The sequence below is a fragment of the Saccopteryx leptura genome, chromosome 6 (assembly GCF_036850995.1).
Source record: "Saccopteryx leptura isolate mSacLep1 chromosome 6, mSacLep1_pri_phased_curated, whole genome shotgun sequence".
Classification (NCBI taxonomy): Eukaryota; Metazoa; Chordata; class Mammalia; order Chiroptera; family Emballonuridae; genus Saccopteryx; species Saccopteryx leptura.
This window is the reverse complement of record NC_089508.1, coordinates 36,603,813-36,621,219: the sequence shown is the minus strand read 5'-3', so window position 1 is coordinate 36,621,219 and position 17,407 is coordinate 36,603,813. Positions and strand designations below refer to the sequence as shown.

General features: G+C 39.6%; 1 protein-coding gene across 4 annotated transcripts in view; it reads left to right on the top strand.

Annotated features, from left to right (window-relative positions):
* The window catches only part of SYNE2 (spectrin repeat containing nuclear envelope protein 2), a 350,331-nt gene that overhangs the window by 211,178 nt on the left and 121,746 nt on the right, over positions 1–17,407 (top strand). For all 4 annotated transcript variants that reach the window (XM_066342067.1, XM_066342066.1, XM_066342065.1 and 1 more), the window contains exons 50-56: positions 952–1,096; positions 2,274–2,492; positions 7,766–8,031; positions 9,685–9,853; positions 12,818–12,973; positions 15,321–15,461; positions 16,909–17,091. In XM_066342067.1, the coding sequence (XP_066198164.1) occupies positions 952–1,096; positions 2,274–2,492; positions 7,766–8,031; positions 9,685–9,853; positions 12,818–12,973; positions 15,321–15,461; positions 16,909–17,091 (1,279 nt within the window). The remainder of the gene's footprint in view (positions 1–951; positions 1,097–2,273; positions 2,493–7,765; positions 8,032–9,684; positions 9,854–12,817; positions 12,974–15,320; positions 15,462–16,908; positions 17,092–17,407) is intronic.

The following is a 17,407-nucleotide window of genomic DNA, read 5'->3' as shown; positions in this document are numbered from 1 at the left end:
CTGCCTTCTCTTTTACTATATAGCATGAGCTCTTTTTCTTATTGTAACAAAAGCTCCATAAAAGTAATAGGAATTTCTATATAATATTTTTAAATATATTTTGTTACATATAGAGTGCGTTTTAATTTTTCCATTTTAATTAATAGTCTAGTAAGTAAAAGGATTTCACTGTGCCAAAGGTTTTTATCAGTTTTAGGATAAATTCCTCACACTGTATTAGGATCAGTTCCTTAAGATAAATTGCAAAAGCCAAATTAATGAGTCACAAGATATGAACACTTTAAAGACTAAATGAGTTTCTACAAGAATTGTACCAACTCATTAGCAGTGCTGAAGAATGCAGTTTTCCATTTTAGGTGTTTTGAAAACAGTTTTACCTGCCTGTTAAGAGTTTTCATTAGTTTGACTGGTGGTGGCGCAGTGAATAGAGCATCAACCTGGGATAGTGAGATCCCAGCTCTGAAGCCCTGAGGTCACCAGCTTGAGTGTGGACTCATCTGGCTTGAGCACGGGCTCACCAGCTTGAACACAGGGTCTCCGGCTTGAGCATGGGATCATAGACGTGACCCCGGGATCATAGACATGACCCTATGGTCGCTGGTTTGTGCCCAAAGGTCGCTGGCTTGAGCAAGGAGACACTGGCTAAGCTGGAGCTTCCTCCCTCACCCCAGTCAAGGCACATATGAGAAGCAATCAGTGAACAACTAAATTGCCTCAACTATGAGTTGATGATTCTCATCTCTCCCTTTCTGTCGCGCTCTCCAAAAAAAAAAAAAAAAAGAAATCTTAGGTCTCTGTGAAGAGAAAGGTAGTTAATGAAAGTTTGTTGAAATATACTGAATAACCAAAAGAGAATTACATTTGTTTTCTATTAAGTGTTCAAATTTATCTTGGTAAGTTCAGAATTTATTGCACTAAGTAGAATTTAATATCACCTTTTTCCCTCACTAGATGTCTTGAGAACTACAAATGCTGTAAAAAACTTAAAGAAAAAATTGGTACTAACCTCAGCCAAATGGAAACAGTCCTCGGGCAGTCCATGTCCCTGTTGCCAGTGTCTTACAAAGAAGCTTTAGAACGCTTGGAACAGAGCAAGGTAAAAGTATTTGCAAATCTCCAGTAAGACCGGTGCAAAAAAATGGCAGAAAGCTAGTAGAGGTGGTAGGGAATGTGGCTCTGTTATGACACACAGAGATCTTCACCCTGATTTGTGCATTTAAGGAAATTCTTCCAGCCAAAGGCCAGGGGGGGAAATGAAGCAATGGTTCTGAGAGAATGAATTAATAGTGGGGCTCCCAGAACAGTCCTCTCCCTAGTGGCATACCATCCTTATTGACTGCTCTTTCTAAAACTTTACCTTCATATTATTTTGTTGATCACCGCTGGATCAATGACACAGAATCAAATGCAGCTATCCTAAGTGCTACATTCTGGTTACTTCTTATACTCTATTACTAAGCAATATTAGTTTTTTCTTATTTTGATCTGTTAGAGTTTATGGTATGGTGTTATTAGGATGAGAATGTATCATCCACTGGGTATGAGAACAAGTGTCGGAGACTTGCAGGAGTTAAGATGTTACTTTATTGGCCAGTTTAACCTGCGCAGGGGCGAACTCCCAAGATGTCCGGAGACACCGTGCCCACAAGGAGCTGCAAACGGAAGCCGCACCAGGAGCTTACAGCCTGGCCCTTATATATCCTAACTGCCACAGAAGCAGATGTGGCAGTTTAGCTATTGGCTTGGGAGGTCACACGCAGCATAGCAACAGGGGCCGCTTTTAGCTTAGTGGCGAATTTCAAACATAAACTTCTGATAAGGGTCTCTGACCTTCTTTCTCAGCCTCACAGTAGCCATATCAGCACTTACTGTTCCTTCAATAGTTACACTCTTTGCAACACTCCCTGTTCCTTCAATAGTTACACTCTTTGGCAGCCCCAGTACTCCCTGAATCTAACAGAGAACATTTTTGAATCATCTGTGCTGAACATCCATGCCAAAAGAACACACACACACACACACACATACACGAACTAAAGTCTCAGTGGTTTATGGGTTATTATTTGTCGCTATAGTTTTAAATTCACGTGCAATCCAGTAATACATAGATAATCCTCATCTGTCTCAGATTGGCTTTCAAAAGGACTAAAAATTAGGTCATGAAACAGTTGTGGGTGATTTAAAATAATTTATTGTTCAAAATTCTAAAAAGTTTATAACATTCACAAAGATGAATAGATGTTATATTCCTCCTACCCCTTTTCTTTCTTAAGAGCTTGGTGTCAAATCTTGTATCAACCAAAGAAGAGTTCGTGAAACTCCGGCGGGTCCTCAGACACCTGAGACCTGCCTTCCCAGGCGATGATGGCAGAGGTTTGCTCGGGACCACGCTGGCTCTGTGGGAGAAATGGCTGAGCTTGCTGGAAGCTGCTAAAGAGTGGGAGATGTGGTGTGAAGAACTGAAGCAAGGGTGGAAGTTTGTCAGCGAAGAAGTGAGTGCTTCCTCCCAACAGTCAAACCGTAGTTTTCTTAATAAACATCACTTAAACCAGGGGTCTCAAACTCAACTCAGCATGTGGGCCGCAGAGCAAGATCACAGCCGTTCAGTGGGCCGCACTAGGTCTACAAAAGGCAACTGTTACGCAACACTTTTCTCACTGCAGTTGAAAACAAAAAAAAATCAGTACAACAAGCACAATCGTACATGCAGTTTACTCAGTGTCACAAAACGACCAGAAACTGTAGTTCGCATCACAACTGCTGTTAACTAAGCTAATATCTAGCTAGGATGCTAGAGAAATGAAAAATACAAGTAGGCCCCTAGGCTTACTTAATTTTATCCAAAATATTTTGAACTTCGTGGATTAGTCTGCGGGCCACACAAAATTGTTCGGTGGGCTGCATGTGGCCTGCGGGCCGCAAGTTTGAGACCCCTGACTTAAACTGTTTCATTGCTTTCATTTGGTTTTTATATACAGCAGGTCCTCAACCTCTAGCATTTGTTTACGTCACGTGTGTAACACATAAATGTTTATAGAAGTCAGGTCCCAGTAAAATAATCTCCAAGAGCTGATTCAAAACTTTTTCATAATCACAGAACATTTTTTGGTACCAGATAATTCTTAGAAATTAACAACTATTTGTTCATTTGAGATTTAAAATCTTTATTGTGCAGATAAATTAAGCTGTCTTCAAAATAACTCTCTCTACCTGGCACTAAAGATTAGAATTAGGTAGTATTCATAATAATGAACTACTTTGGAAATTAACTACAATTGTTAACTAAGGTAATTAACTGTAGTTGTAAAGTATGGATGGGCCTTCAAAATATCTGGTGTTTTTTCTGAAAACCATCTCAAAGAAACCTCCAATATATATATATATATATATCAATCACACATGTTAAATCCAACCATGTTTCAGGACTTACACATCACGTATATTTAGAAAGAAAATCTTTTTTTTTTTATGCTTCTTGCCAATGAGCAAGTTTTTTTTTTTTTTTTGTTTTGTTTTTTTTTATATTTTTTCTGAAGCTGGAAACGGGGAGAGACAGTCAGACAGACTCCCGCATGCGCCCGACCAGGATCCACCCGGCACGCCCACCAGGGGCAACGCTCTGCCCACCAGGGGGCGATGCTCTGCCCCTCCGGGGTGTCGCTGTGCGCGACCAGAGCCACTCTAGCGCCTGGGGCAGAGGCCAAGGAGCCATCCCCAGCGCCTGGGCCATCTTTGCTCCAATGGAGCCTTGGCTGCGGGAGGGGAAGAGAGAGACAGAGAGGAAGGACGGGGGGGGGGGGGGGGGGTTGGAGAAGCAAATGGGCGTTTCTCCTATGTGCCCTGGCTGGGAATCGAACCCGGGTCCCCCACACGCCAGGCCGACGCTCTACCGCTGAGCCAACCGGCCAGGGCCTAGAAAGAAAATCTTAATAGCATAAAATTATCTTAGGGTACTCTTTAATTCTTTAATCTGTCCAAAGGACAAGATATAAATGAGGTACAAATCAGAACATTAAATGAAAATTCTTCTCTCTTATTCATGTCAAAATTCTGGGTTAATTTACTTGAGAGAGAAATATACTAATCAGTGATCCACTCGAGGTAGGACACATGCTTTGGGATTTAAATGTTTAGTACTACCATATTTTCTAGCTTAAAACTTAAGTCTTGAAACTGAATAGCATTTTGGTGATGCTGATGGGGTTTGTTTAGTAAATAGTCTCTTAAAACTCTAAGAAACTATAAAGTATACTTTTAGCAGGACAGCTAGCCTCCAGTTCTTTTTCATTCATAATGGCACTGTTTATTGCGTTTCTACCATGGGCTGTGTGCTAGGAGGCGGTTCTCACATGATGCCACTGAATCCTTGCATTACCCTTAGGAGTTATTTCCATTTTATTGGTGGGGAGACTGAGGCACTGAGATATTGAAGTTGGCACCAGACCTCCCAGCTAGTGATTCAACTGTAAACTCCTGTGGGCTGCTACCACAGGGCTTTGTGCTTAGTGGGCACTTAGTAAATATTTTTTGAATGACATCTCTTATTCAACCCCAGGTCTAAAGCTAATCCTAAGCTTTTGTTCTTTTTATTTTATTGTAGAGACATTGTTTCCACTGCTTTATACCTTTTTGAAATTATATTAATTCAGACCCCATTCACTTAGAACTTTGTAAGTATTCATAAAGCACTTGACAATACCTGCTAACAAAATGTGTTTTTCAAAGAGTAGTGAAAACAAAATATGTCCTCATGTAATAACACAAGCTAACACTTAATGGGTGCTTATTGAACGTTATGTCCTACATAGTTCTAAGCTCTTGACATATATTATCATTTGTCCTTAGAAGAATCCTATGATGTAGATATTTTTATAATTCTCATATTATAGATGAGGAAAGTAAGACAGAGAAATTGAGTAATTTGCCCAAATTCACAAGTGAGTGATAGAAGCCGATTCAGATTTACCCTCTGGGGTTTAACCGCTAAACTATTAGCTTAAATGATATTTACACACCAAATTGATGTAAGGTTTTAAGTAGATTTTATCCAGTCAATGAAAACTATATCATTTAAAGATCTGTACATGCAAGATCTGTTCGCATGGTTGTGAACTTATATGTGACAAAATGAATTTCTGTTTTTAAAATGACTGTAGTTATAGAATAATTCAGTATCTTTATGGATAAATCACATAAATGGATTTTTAAAAACAAGCTGTTTACTTTTTACAAATTCAAAATCAATTTCAATTTTGATTAACTTTTCCTCCTTAAAATCTTAGCTCTCTGTTTTCTTAAACATAATTTGCTTGATTTAATTACTCATTTCTGGTTATTCAGAATCATCATTTTATGCTACAGTGATCATAATGTGCTAGAATAAAGTCATGTCTTCAAAGATAATGAGAGGTATAATGCTCGTTTCTTCCCTTGTACCAAAAGTCCAAAGGGCCTTTCTGATTTAGTTCTTATTTCTGCTGGTTACAGGACATCCTGTCTCCTTCACTGTCTGTACTTATGGTGCAATTATGGCTTCTTCTCCCTTTCTGGACTTTACTTTTTAACTGATTGTGAATCTGAAACTTTTATAACCAATTTCGTTAGAATTATGTGTCCAAGAAAAATCATCCTTGGGCTACAAGCCTCTTGTAGGTAGGAGCTTGGATGCATGATCTTTGTGGCAACTCTTTTCCTGATTTGGGCTATAGTTACCCATTTTGGTGTAAAGTTTGTTGAATTTTGACAAGTTCATACAGTCGTATGACCACCAACAAAATCAAGATTTAGTACATTTTTTCATCACTCCAAAAAGTTCCTTTGCGTGTCTTCGGTAAGCCTCTCCTTCCAGCACCTCCAGCCCGTGGCAACTATTGTTTTTACTTTTCCAAAATGTCACACAGATGGACTCGGATAATTCGTGGTCTCTTTTCACTAAGCGTGATGCATGTGAGATTCATTCATATGATTCTTGGGTAATATTCCACATGGGTAACATTTATGACAGTTTATCCATTGGAAAATTGCCTAGCTTTTGAGTAAAATTGTTGTCCTAATAAAAATTCTTCCTCACCTTTGTTTTCCGCTCCTTCATCACTTACCAACTCAGAGTAGACAGCAGAGCCACAGCGGGCTTGCAGGCAGGTGGTTTGTTTTGGAAAGTGATCCTAGGGAACGGGAGTGGGAAACTAAGAGAACTGAAACAGGAAAGGTCAGAGCCTTGGATTGATTTACTTTATTGGGTCCTGGTGGTTTCAATTGCCTATTGATGGTTATCACCAGGCACAGAAGTACCAAGAGATGCTCCATTAAGTCCTGGTTTATAGACCTAGTTCTCTCAACCCAGGTGCAGGTTGGAAACCCTAGATGTACAATTACTTCTGTCAGTAGAGCAATTCCTTTCTGGGCATGCTGGTCCTGTGGCAGGAGGGCTGCAGTGGGACCCCGTGGAACCTTGATCTCATCCCTAGTGGAAATATACCTGCCTGCCAGAGAGCCAAGACTTCTAATGCAATTGAATTTAGGTTTGAGGGGATGAAAAGCACAAATATCGTAACTATGTCCCTCGGAGAGGGACCAGTCTACACCTGTACCCATGTATCCCAGCGATTGGGACTCAACTAGATTATATGGCCCAGGTGGCGGACAGCTTATACCACAATCCAATCCTGGTGCAGTGCCTTCTTTTCTCCAGAAGCCCCTCAGCCTTGGCCGTGTCCTGATAAATGGACCGGAGCTATATTTCCAAGTGTAGCACATGCTTCCTTCAAAAACACTAGACTCACCCAGCGCGGTGCCTCTGAACAACTTGATATTTTCCTTATAGAGGTTCTCCCATGCCCCAGACCATTGGGCCCCTGGGGACTTAATTGATGCTGGAATTCCTAAATTTTCATGGATTTTATTTTCTACCCCCTGGCATCCAAGTCCTTGTTCATCATTTGACTTACCATGATCTCATAAATGTAATCGGCCAGCATGATGCACAGTAACATCAAGATTGCAGGATGCCTGACTGGCTCAGAACATAGAGGAGGGTCCGCCACGCCGGGGCAGGTGTGATCAACGGGCGTGCGGCTGACGGAGAGTCAGAGGGCTTGCGGAGATGCAGAAGAGGGATCTGATTTCCTTCGTCTTCATTCTGAGTTTAGGGCTGGTAGAACTTCAGTTTCCATACATGTGATGGGTTAGGGAATGCATTTCTGGGTTCTGCACAGAGCTGTCAGTCAATACATGATGAGTTCAGTCATTCGGGCTACTTCCTCCTTGGTGTAGGTGTCAGGGTAATGAGCACATAGTGGACTTACTGTTTTGAATGTAGAGGGATCAGATGTGAAAGGAAAGAGGAGAACTGTAGAACAGGTATCCAGTAGTTGCCAACCTTATACTTCGCGGATGCAGTTTGGTGGAGCTCATTCAGGAGAAATGATTGCTCGATGCAGCTAAAACCTGAAGGTGAAATTATTTATGAAAGTACTCAACAGTGTTTCCTTCAGCTCATAAGAGCAGTACTTCATTATCATCACACATCTACAGGATCAGTAGCTGGGAACTATGGGATTCTGATATTGGAGGTATAATATCCTCAGCTGTAAGCAGGCAAATACTACTTCGAAGTAGGATGTGTGGCATGTGGAGCCCTTTGAAAACCAGTCCGCAAATAAGGTTGCCAGGGTATATTTTCAGTCCTGATATGGTAAGACTAGATTTTAGTCTTTATATGGTAAGACTACTTATTTTAGTTCTCTTTGTGTGTTTGCTGAGTTAGGTCGAAAGAGAAGCAATTATTTTAGATAATCTTCAAGAGGAACTCCCTGAAATTTCCAAAACAAAAGAGGCAGCCACCACCGCGGAGCTCTCTGAGCTGCTAGACTGCTTAAGCCACTATGAAGAGAGCGTGGAGAAGCAGCAGCTGCTGCTGACCCTGCTCCTGCGGCGCGTGGGAAGCATCCGGAGCGCTCCGGGCCGCGCAGGCGCAGTGGAAACTGTTCCGGCGCTTCAGGAGATTACGTCTATGCAAGAACGATGCAATAAGTAAGATTTGATGAAAAACTATTAAAGAAGCATGTCTGACAACTCGGGTGTCAAATTTTGAAAATACTAAATTTCAGGAATATAAAATTACAGTAATGACAAATTGAGTTGTCAACACAGATAAGTATAGAAAGGGATAATAATGAGAATTAAAACAAGCACATGTTCTTGGTATTACTGAAGATGAATACACTTTATTTTGTCTTTCTGCTTGCTGTTTTTCTCATTTAGTAATACATATGATAGGAACTTTAGACAATGCGGGACAGTATAAAGATTAATATAAAACCCACCTTTAACTTAACCAGGTGGTGACACTGGATAGAGCATTGGACTGGGATGCAGAGGACCCAGGTTCGAAAACCCAAGGTCACCAGCTTGAATGCAGGCTCACCAGCTTGAGCCCGGGGTTGCTGGCTTGATCATGGGATCATAGACACGACCCCATGGTGGCTGGCTTGAGCCCAAAGGTCACTGGTTTGAGCAAGAGGTCACCTCTGCTGTAGCCCCCCATCAAGGCACATATGAGAAAGCAATCAATGAACAACTAAGGTGCCGCGATGAAGAATTGATGCTTCTCATCTCTCTCCCTTCCTGTCTGTCTGTCCTTGTCTGTTCCTCTGTCTGTCCTCTCTCTGTCTCTGTCACACAAAAAACCAAAAAACTCACCTTTAATTTAACTACTCAGCAACAGCCACTGCCATTCACTTTTTTCTCGTCTTTTACTTTTGCAATGATTATCTTTTTAAACAAGTTGTGAACATAATACTATACTGCTCTGTATTCTGCTGAATCACTTATCAGCATATCATGTTTATTTGTCTATACAGATAAAACATAACTGTATAATTTTTCATCATGTGGACATGCCGTAATTTATTTATAATTTATATTTAGTTAGTTATTTCTGCTTTATTTATGCTTTCATTGATTCTTATATGTGCCCTGACTGGGGATTGAATCCCACAACCTTGGAGTTTCAGGACAATGCTCTAAACAACTCAGCCAGGGCTGCCATCATTTACTTAAGAACTTCTAATATTGAACCTTTACATTAAATGTATATATTTTTACTTTGATAAAAAGCACTGTAGTGAATATTTTTATGCCATAATCTCTGTCTGCATCTGTAATTAATTAAGAAAGATGCTGAGAAGCAGAGTCATTGAGTCAAAGGGTATAGTAAATTTACAGGCAGAGCTACTTAGTGAACACTCTCAGGAAAGATTTTACCCACTCAAACTACTCTACTGATCTGGTGGTTATAGTCACAGCAAACGGGGTCAGCGGAGAGAAAAAGGCTAGTGGAATAGTCTGTCCCCAAGAATCTACCCATGTCTCTATTCACACCTGTAGGTCATGTTCAGTTAAACTCAAGGATTACATGGAGAACAAGAGCAGAGATAGGGCAAGTGTTAGGTAAAGTATGAAAAGAGGGTATTTTGAGGTTAAAGTTTTGGAGAGGTTTTTAATTGAGTGCTAGAATTTTATATATGTTTGTATATGCAATATATAAATCCTTGAAAGTGGTGGTACTTTTCTCTTAGAAAAAAACTTTTGTGAGCTATGCAGACATTTTGTTAATTGTTAAAATAAACTGTTTCACAGATGAGCAGGATAGATGAACAATTTTATTTTGATGCTCTTTTTTAGGCTTTTTCAGAAAGCTGAAAAAAATAAGGAACTGATACAGAATGAAATCCAAGAGAGACATTCTTTCACAAAAGAAATAATTACTTTGAAGAATTTATTTCAACAGACCACAACTTCTTTCCAAAATATGGAATTACAGGACCACCCAGAAAAGGCAGAACAGTTTGAGGTGAGTCAGAAACGAACTTGTGGATGGGGCTGTTACAGGTTTGTAGTCTTGACTCCAGAGTCCTTGGGACAGAGGTAATTCGGTGACTAGAGTGGAGGGAGCAGTTCAGGAACAAGGAAAGCACATTTAAAGGCCCTGTAGCATGGTGTGGGCAGAGCCACAGAAGAGGACCGGTGTGGCTGGATAGCAGGGTTGGAACCAGGTTGGAAAGTAGTCCAGTCTGGACCAAGCAGCCCTTTTTCAACCACATTTACATGTGTTTGGAAAACAAGGGCTTCAGACCACTCCTGAGTAGCATGTTAGACAACTCATGTTAGAGGGTGTAATATTATAATTCTGATATGGTGGAGCTGTTTTTGCTTACGACACTTCTGATGGAAAACGTGTGGGCCCCCACCCCACACAGCAACCTAATTCTCCAACTCCTGTACACCTACTGGGTGTCCTGTAATTCAGCTCAGTTCTGACACCCACTACCAGGACTTGCGTAGGTTAGGGGCTCGGCCCCACAAGGCTGCCCCCACTTTACGTACCACATGGCTAGTCCCAGGCCTCTGGTGCTTCTGACTGGCAGGCCGTCTATGAGGAGCTCTTATGTCCCCCTCCTCAGGTTCAGTAATTTGTTAGAATGGCTCACAGAAGTCAGGAAAGCACTTGACTTACTATTACCGATTAACTATAAAGGAGACAACTCAGGAACAGCCAAAGGGAAGAGATGCATAGGGCAAGGTACAGAGGGAGGCAGGGGGGTACGGGCCTCCGTGCCCTCGCTGTGTGTGCCATTCTCCTGGCACCTCCACGGGTTAACCAGCTCCAGAGCTCTCCCCACTGGATCTTTATGGAGGTTCCCTTACGTAGGCATGATTGGTTAAATTATTGTTCATTCGTGATTAACTCAACCCCTAGCCCTAGTGGATGGGAAGTGGAGCAGAAATTTTGTTCCTGCTGTTACCAAACTAAAGGGGTTCATTTGCCTGCGCACACAAAGCCCAATCAAACGTGAACAGGGGCTTGTAGCAAAAAAAAAAAAAAAAAAAAAAAGCAAAGATTAATTAGTTAAAGAAATGGCACCAAACCTGGAGTTACAGGTGAGCATTGCTCTAAGACCCGGCCCCCTGGTGACTTCTAGGGGATGGGTTGTATAGGGGGAAAGTCATTAATCATGGTGACTAAGGGAGTTAGGGTCCTGTTTGGAACTGTGGTCTCTATTGATTGTTCAGCACTAGGGTAGGGGGTCGTGATCATTGCATCTGGTCCTGATGTCAGCCCTGGCATTGCTGTCTGGTTTTGCAGTGGTGTGGTTGGTGGAGGTGTGGTTGAAGGGGGTCGGTCCTCTTTGCTGGGTCTAGAGCTGAAATACAGCTGAGGCCTAAATGTTATCTTCAGTCTGACTGAAACTCTCTCTGTGGTCAACAGACCTGAGGCTTTGTTCCTAAGGTTATTTGATGCAGACCAGAACCTCAGTGTCCTGCAGGCTTAATGATTAAAGGAGTGCAAAGGAAAGGGGATTGGGGGGTCAGGGTGCACCTAGGCTGCACAAGGCCAGTTTGAATCAGAAGGAAAAGAGAAACTGTCAGATTTGAAAAAATAAAGTTTCTGCTTGGTTAAGTGCTTGGTTCCTCCAGCCACCAGCCGTCATCCTGAAGCTATCTCGGGACACCCCAAGAGTCATCTCATTTGCATAAACTCAGGGTTTAGTTGAAAAATAAATAACAAAAGACGCTCCTCTTACCACATTTAGGTCATTTCAAGAGTTGGGGAAGCTGTGCCGGAAACCAGCGATGAAAACCAAATGTGTATAGTACATGCCCCTGCATTATTTGTGAACTAATTTCTTTGCAGGGTGATCTCTTACTCCAGTCCAGTGGTAACAGGCAAAAATGATATTTAGAAGTTTATTCAAAAGTCACATGCTGTTGTTAATCAGAGTTGCTTATCCGTGTTGAAAAAGGAAAGTTACTGTCCCCCCCAGAAGCAGTCGTCTCTGGGAGGCCATCTGTGTGCCGCTCTGAATGAAGACTTGTACTCACCGCTCGGTCTAGATAAACCAGGCTGACACCCGACCTCAAACCCCACCTTTGTCTGACTGGCACTGTCCTTTAACTTTCCCTCTCTAGATTGTTCTCAGCTGAGCATTAAGAAAAGGAAAGCTATGACACATCATGGAGTCATTCAAAATTGTAATCATTCTCCAGGGCAGTGACTCAGTCCATTAACACAAATAAAGCTGCCGGACAGCTCCTCTCAAAACAAAACAAACCCCCAAAAGCCACTGCAAAGTCAAAAAGTATTTTTCCACTTGGTCTTTGGGAAACTTTCCCAAACAAATGAGTTTCTCCTTTATAATTAGTGCAGGAGAACGCGGATCAGATTGTGTTTCTAGGGCACAGCCAATAGACTGTTTGTTCAGGTTTCTTTTATCTCCTGAAACCCACATTCTTTGCCTGGAACTGGAACCCACCTTTTTGAAAGAAGCAGAGCTCTGCTGGGTTGTCTAATTACCTGAAAGGAGACACTTTTGCTTCAAGCATAAGGGCTTTTAGTGGCCTTGAATCATTGTGATGATAATGTAGGAAGAAGCAGAAATGGCAACAAGTTAATAACAACAACAAAAAAAACCCCACTTCTTTGAAACATTTTGCTACTTGCAGCTTTTTTAGATCAAGGCTGCCACTGAGATCCAGTTAAATCCTAGAGGCCCTTTAGAAGCAGGAGATGTTGTAATGTCTTTTCAGGACAATGGTTTGACACTGTGAAGAGATATCAGGTTTAATTCTTACAAATTAGAAAGCATCATCTGACCAAAAGGAGTATCTCTCAGGCTTAATCAGCTTGTATCAATAGTGAAGTTTTGTCATGCAAAATGTGCTCATTTAAATCATAAGGATGTGCTGGAAGGCTGCTTTTATTTTGGGAGTTCTTTCCCTCAACCTGTGTGTATTGAAACTCTCTTGATGTTTTTAGGAGCTTCAAAGCATTTTTCAGAAAGGGAAGCTAACTTTTGAGAATATTATGGAAAAACTCCGAATCAAGTATTCTGAAATGTACACCATAGTTCCCGCAGAGCTTGAATCCCAGGTGGAAGGATGCAGAAAAGCTTTGGAAGACGTAGAGGAGAAGGTAATAATACTGTCTGTACTGGTGTTACTATTTATGGAGTTGAATGGATACGAAGAAGGAAATATCATTTAATGTCATATTTTTCTTTGCCCTGATTTCAGCTCTAACGTTTTATAGAGTTTAGGTAAGTGATAATACTGTATATTGAATACTGAGATGAAATTGCTCTAAACTAGGGATATAAAACACAGAGGAGGTAATCTGTTTCTTTTTAGTTGTCAAGGTGCTTAGTTCTTCTTCTCTTGCATTTAAAAATGGATTATCTTTCACTTGACTTCTTCTTTAAACTGGACATCACTTAAAAATTACAGACATGAATAATACTTTGTTTTAAAACATATTCCCTGTGTACATTTTGAAATAGCAACCAAGGGCAGTAAGAAGACAGATTTCACAAGTCACTAGGAATAACACCTAACATGCAGTGTCTTTCTAATAATGGTAGTGATGCAATTCTCACAAATCATACCTGGGCAAATATTATTCCTGAAAGTCCAGGTTAGAAGAACAGATGGGTAATTTTATAGTATAGGCATAGGCATTTAACAAGGCAGTGTTACTGAATTGTAAAAAAGCAGCCCAAATCCAACCAAAGAAAATTCTGTTCTATTCAGCATCCACAGAATTTTCATATTGTTTTTTAAAGCCTAGACTATCTCTTAAGTTAGTAAATAAAATAGATATTAAATGCACACACGAAAATAATATTTCCAAGTTGGTTAACTTATATGCTGATTTCTTAGGAAAGTCTAACCTATGTAAAAAGCTTGTCAATTCCTAAGATGTCTTTATATGAAATTTTGTTGATTTATCCTGCAATAGAATCTGTATGACATACTTTCTCAAGAATCATGTACTGTTGTTGATTTTATTGTAAGAGAAAACTAAATGTTCTGTGAGAAACTAAATTTGTTTTGGTGAATACTTAAGGTGAAAATCCTTAACAAAGTGAATTAAGCATCAATATCCGTCTTTTGACTTTAAGGTTGGAAATTTCTGCTGTCACTTACGTATTTGTAACAAACAGTAACTGATTTGTTACTGTGTGATATTCCTAAAGGCTCCAGGCAGCAGAGGGAGTACCGTTCTTTATAATTCAGAGAGCAGCATACTTTTCCTAAATCATCATCTCTCCTAATGTTTCAAAATGGTGTTCATTATTACCAGGAAAATAGCTGCCTACAATGTCAGAGAACTTCATTTTGTGGTCATTTGTTACATAGCAATAAAAGGTATACAGCAATAAAAAGCCTAGTACAGGATAAATTTTTTTTTCCTAAAAGTCTTAATTGTGGTATGGTCTGTGAAATAAAAATATATATACCATATGAAAGTATCAACAGCTTGATGCTGTGAAAAGAGCCTGGACTCACGCGTCTGGGGCTTCTAGGGACAAGTTCAGCCACTACCTTGATATGTGACCTTAATGTAACCAAGTCATTTAACCTGTGTTTAGTTTCTGCATCTGTGTACTATTTTGATTGGAATTTTCTAGTCTCAATGGTTGTCCAGATATAGTGGTTTTAAAAAGAGTTCAAGGATTATACAGAAGCATAAAATGTTAGTTATTTAGTGGCTGCTGAAAGAAAACCTTATCAACATAGCTTAAAAAAATAACCAAGAACACAGACTAATTGGGTATTTGAAAAATGACACATTCAACATTCACTTATTATCTTTCCTAGCCCAAGTTATTTTCTTAAGGAAGTCCTTCAGATAAAATAAAAAAAAATTACAGTGTTTAGCAGCTAGATTTCTGATTGCTGTGAAAACATTCACTGGAAACATTCACACAGAGAAAACTAAATTTTGTGCATCTTCGAGGTTGTTTTACCCTAATGAATATTAAGGCAAAAATTACATTTTTTTAACTCAGCTTAAGAGTAAGTTTGATTTTATTGAAAACATTTCTGTACAGAGGATTTTTTCATAAAATGGAGAGACTGTAGAGTAAACAATTGATCTCTCAGAAGTTCTTTCATATCATTTGCTCCATTGGGGTATGTTTCAAACAGTTCACTCAGTAGTTTTGCCCAACAGAACACATATCTGTAAGAGTATACTGTGGATTACATTCAACAAATTTGTGTTTGTTGGTTTCCTTTTCTTTCTTTAGGTTACATTTAACAGATCGGGTCAGCACAGCTGTCATTTCCTACTCTGCTCATGAACCCTCTCATTAAAGCATTAGACAGTATGGTTTGGATTTTTTCCCAGAACCCTTAAAAGATTTTTTTTTATAAGTAAAAACACATAACAGTGTGACTAACTCTTTTATCATTTCAACCTGTGAAGAGAGTGCAGAAAACGTCTCTAAACCAAATGTCTCTTTCTCCCGTTGTAACAGATTAGCAGTGAAATCTTGAAAACTTCACCATCATTTGCAATGAGTAGAAAAATAGATGAAATTAACAACGGGCTTCATAATGTTGAAAGGATGTTGCAGCAGAAAAGCAAAAATATTGAGAAAGCTCAAGAAATTCAAAAGGTAACCTCCCCCTATGACTTTCTGCAGCATTTGGTATTCTACCTGTTCATACGTCATCCCAGGGTGGGCTCTTGGGATTGATCTGAACTACAGCGAGCCCAACCCAGATCCACAGGGCCACCTATACTGAGAGGGTCACCTGCAAAAGCTTGGTGGAGAAAGTTGCATTTAAGAATTGTTCTGTTTTTTTCATGGTGGGAATATACCCAACCCCCTGAGAGTTTGTGATTGTGATTGTGAACTACTGGCCTTTTCACAAGTAAAGGAGAGTAAAATCTTATCTTGGTAAGATTGATATAAAAATATTATAAATACATAAATATAGATCTATAAAGCAAAGGCTTACCTATTTCTATGCTGGAGCAAGTCTTAGAGTCTTTAGTTTTCTAAAGTGAAATAATATTGGTGAATAAAATATGGAACATTTATGAAACTGATTTGATTAAAAACAGTTCAGTGGGATTATATGTCAATTGTAATTGAAAATAAAAATATACTCTGATAAGCAAATAAAAAAATACAGCAATAAGAAAAATATTTCAATAGGATTTGAACAATATTAGCAACTTTTCTTTAGACTGTAAGGGGAAACAGGAAAATAGAAATTCCAATTTTATTTCCCTTGTAAAATGTCTTCAAAAATAAAGCCTTAGGTAAAACAGTACATAAACATACTATTCCCCCTCTTAACTCCCAAGTAAAGTCTGCATATAGAGAGCATTCTTATTCTAATCTACATTATAAAAAAATTTTCTAATATGAATGGAGACTTTTATAAATAGATCAGAATATGGCTCACCCTTGGATAAAATTTTGGACTCTTAATAAATAGAGAAATCTAATTTAAGCAGTAAGCTAGAAATTATGTTCTTTAGCAAATATTAAGTAAGAATTAAATATTTTACCTTTGAGATGTCCTCTGGCCAGACAAGTCCATGTTTGAACCCAACTTATCAGTTTCTTGAATATGCTGATACACATGGCTAGAATTTGCTGCCACTGCATTAATTCTAAGTTTGAGTAGATACTTTATTTTTATTAGTTTTATTTTTGTGCTTAATAAAAATTCTAAAAAGTCCGTGTATGTACTGGTTTAAAGAGGTTTAAATATTAACTGAAGCCCCTTTTGAACATAATGTTAACTCATCACTCTTGAAAGATTAGGGTCGTGTTGACCTTGTTTGGTGTCATTTATCTCCGGAAATGTCCAGGTCTTTCTGCTCCTTTGTAGCTAATTTGTACTGAAATGAATACTGTCAGACGTAAGAGACCTCAGAAAAAGTGTTTTTCAGTTTCAGTCACAAGTGATTGCTGGACATATGTGAATAACTCTGCCATGGTATTGTTTTGGTAACATTGACAAATGCAAATAGCATGTGAACACTAGGAATTAACACAATAAACTGTGATACCTGCGTTCAGATTAACTGATGATTTTCTTTTCCAGAAAATGTGGGATGAGCTAGATCTCTGGCATTCCAAGCTAAATGAGCTGGATTCTGAAGTTCAAGACATTGTTGAACAGGACCCAGGACAGGCTCAAGAATGGATGGATAAGTTGATGGTCCCTTTCCAGCAATATCAGCAAGTGTCACAGAGAGCGGAAACCAGAACTTCCCAGTTAAATAAGGTGTGGCAATACCATGTGATGACTGTGTATAGCACGTAGTGGTATTGAGATGAATTTAAAACAGAACAAAAACATATATTCAGAGGCATTTGATTTCCTTCCAATTGTCCGTTTTAGGATTTGAAGCTAGAGCCACATGGTAGGTTCAAGTGGGCACTGAGGGGACAGGCAGGAAGTTTTATTGGACAGTCAGCCCAGCATAGCATTTCTGGCAGGCAATCTCAGGAGTCCAGGGAGGGAGCCAGCAACAAGAAAGAATGTCATTCGGAACAAGACATCTCTCTTTCCCTTCTAAGCAAGAGTCATGAGTGGGTGA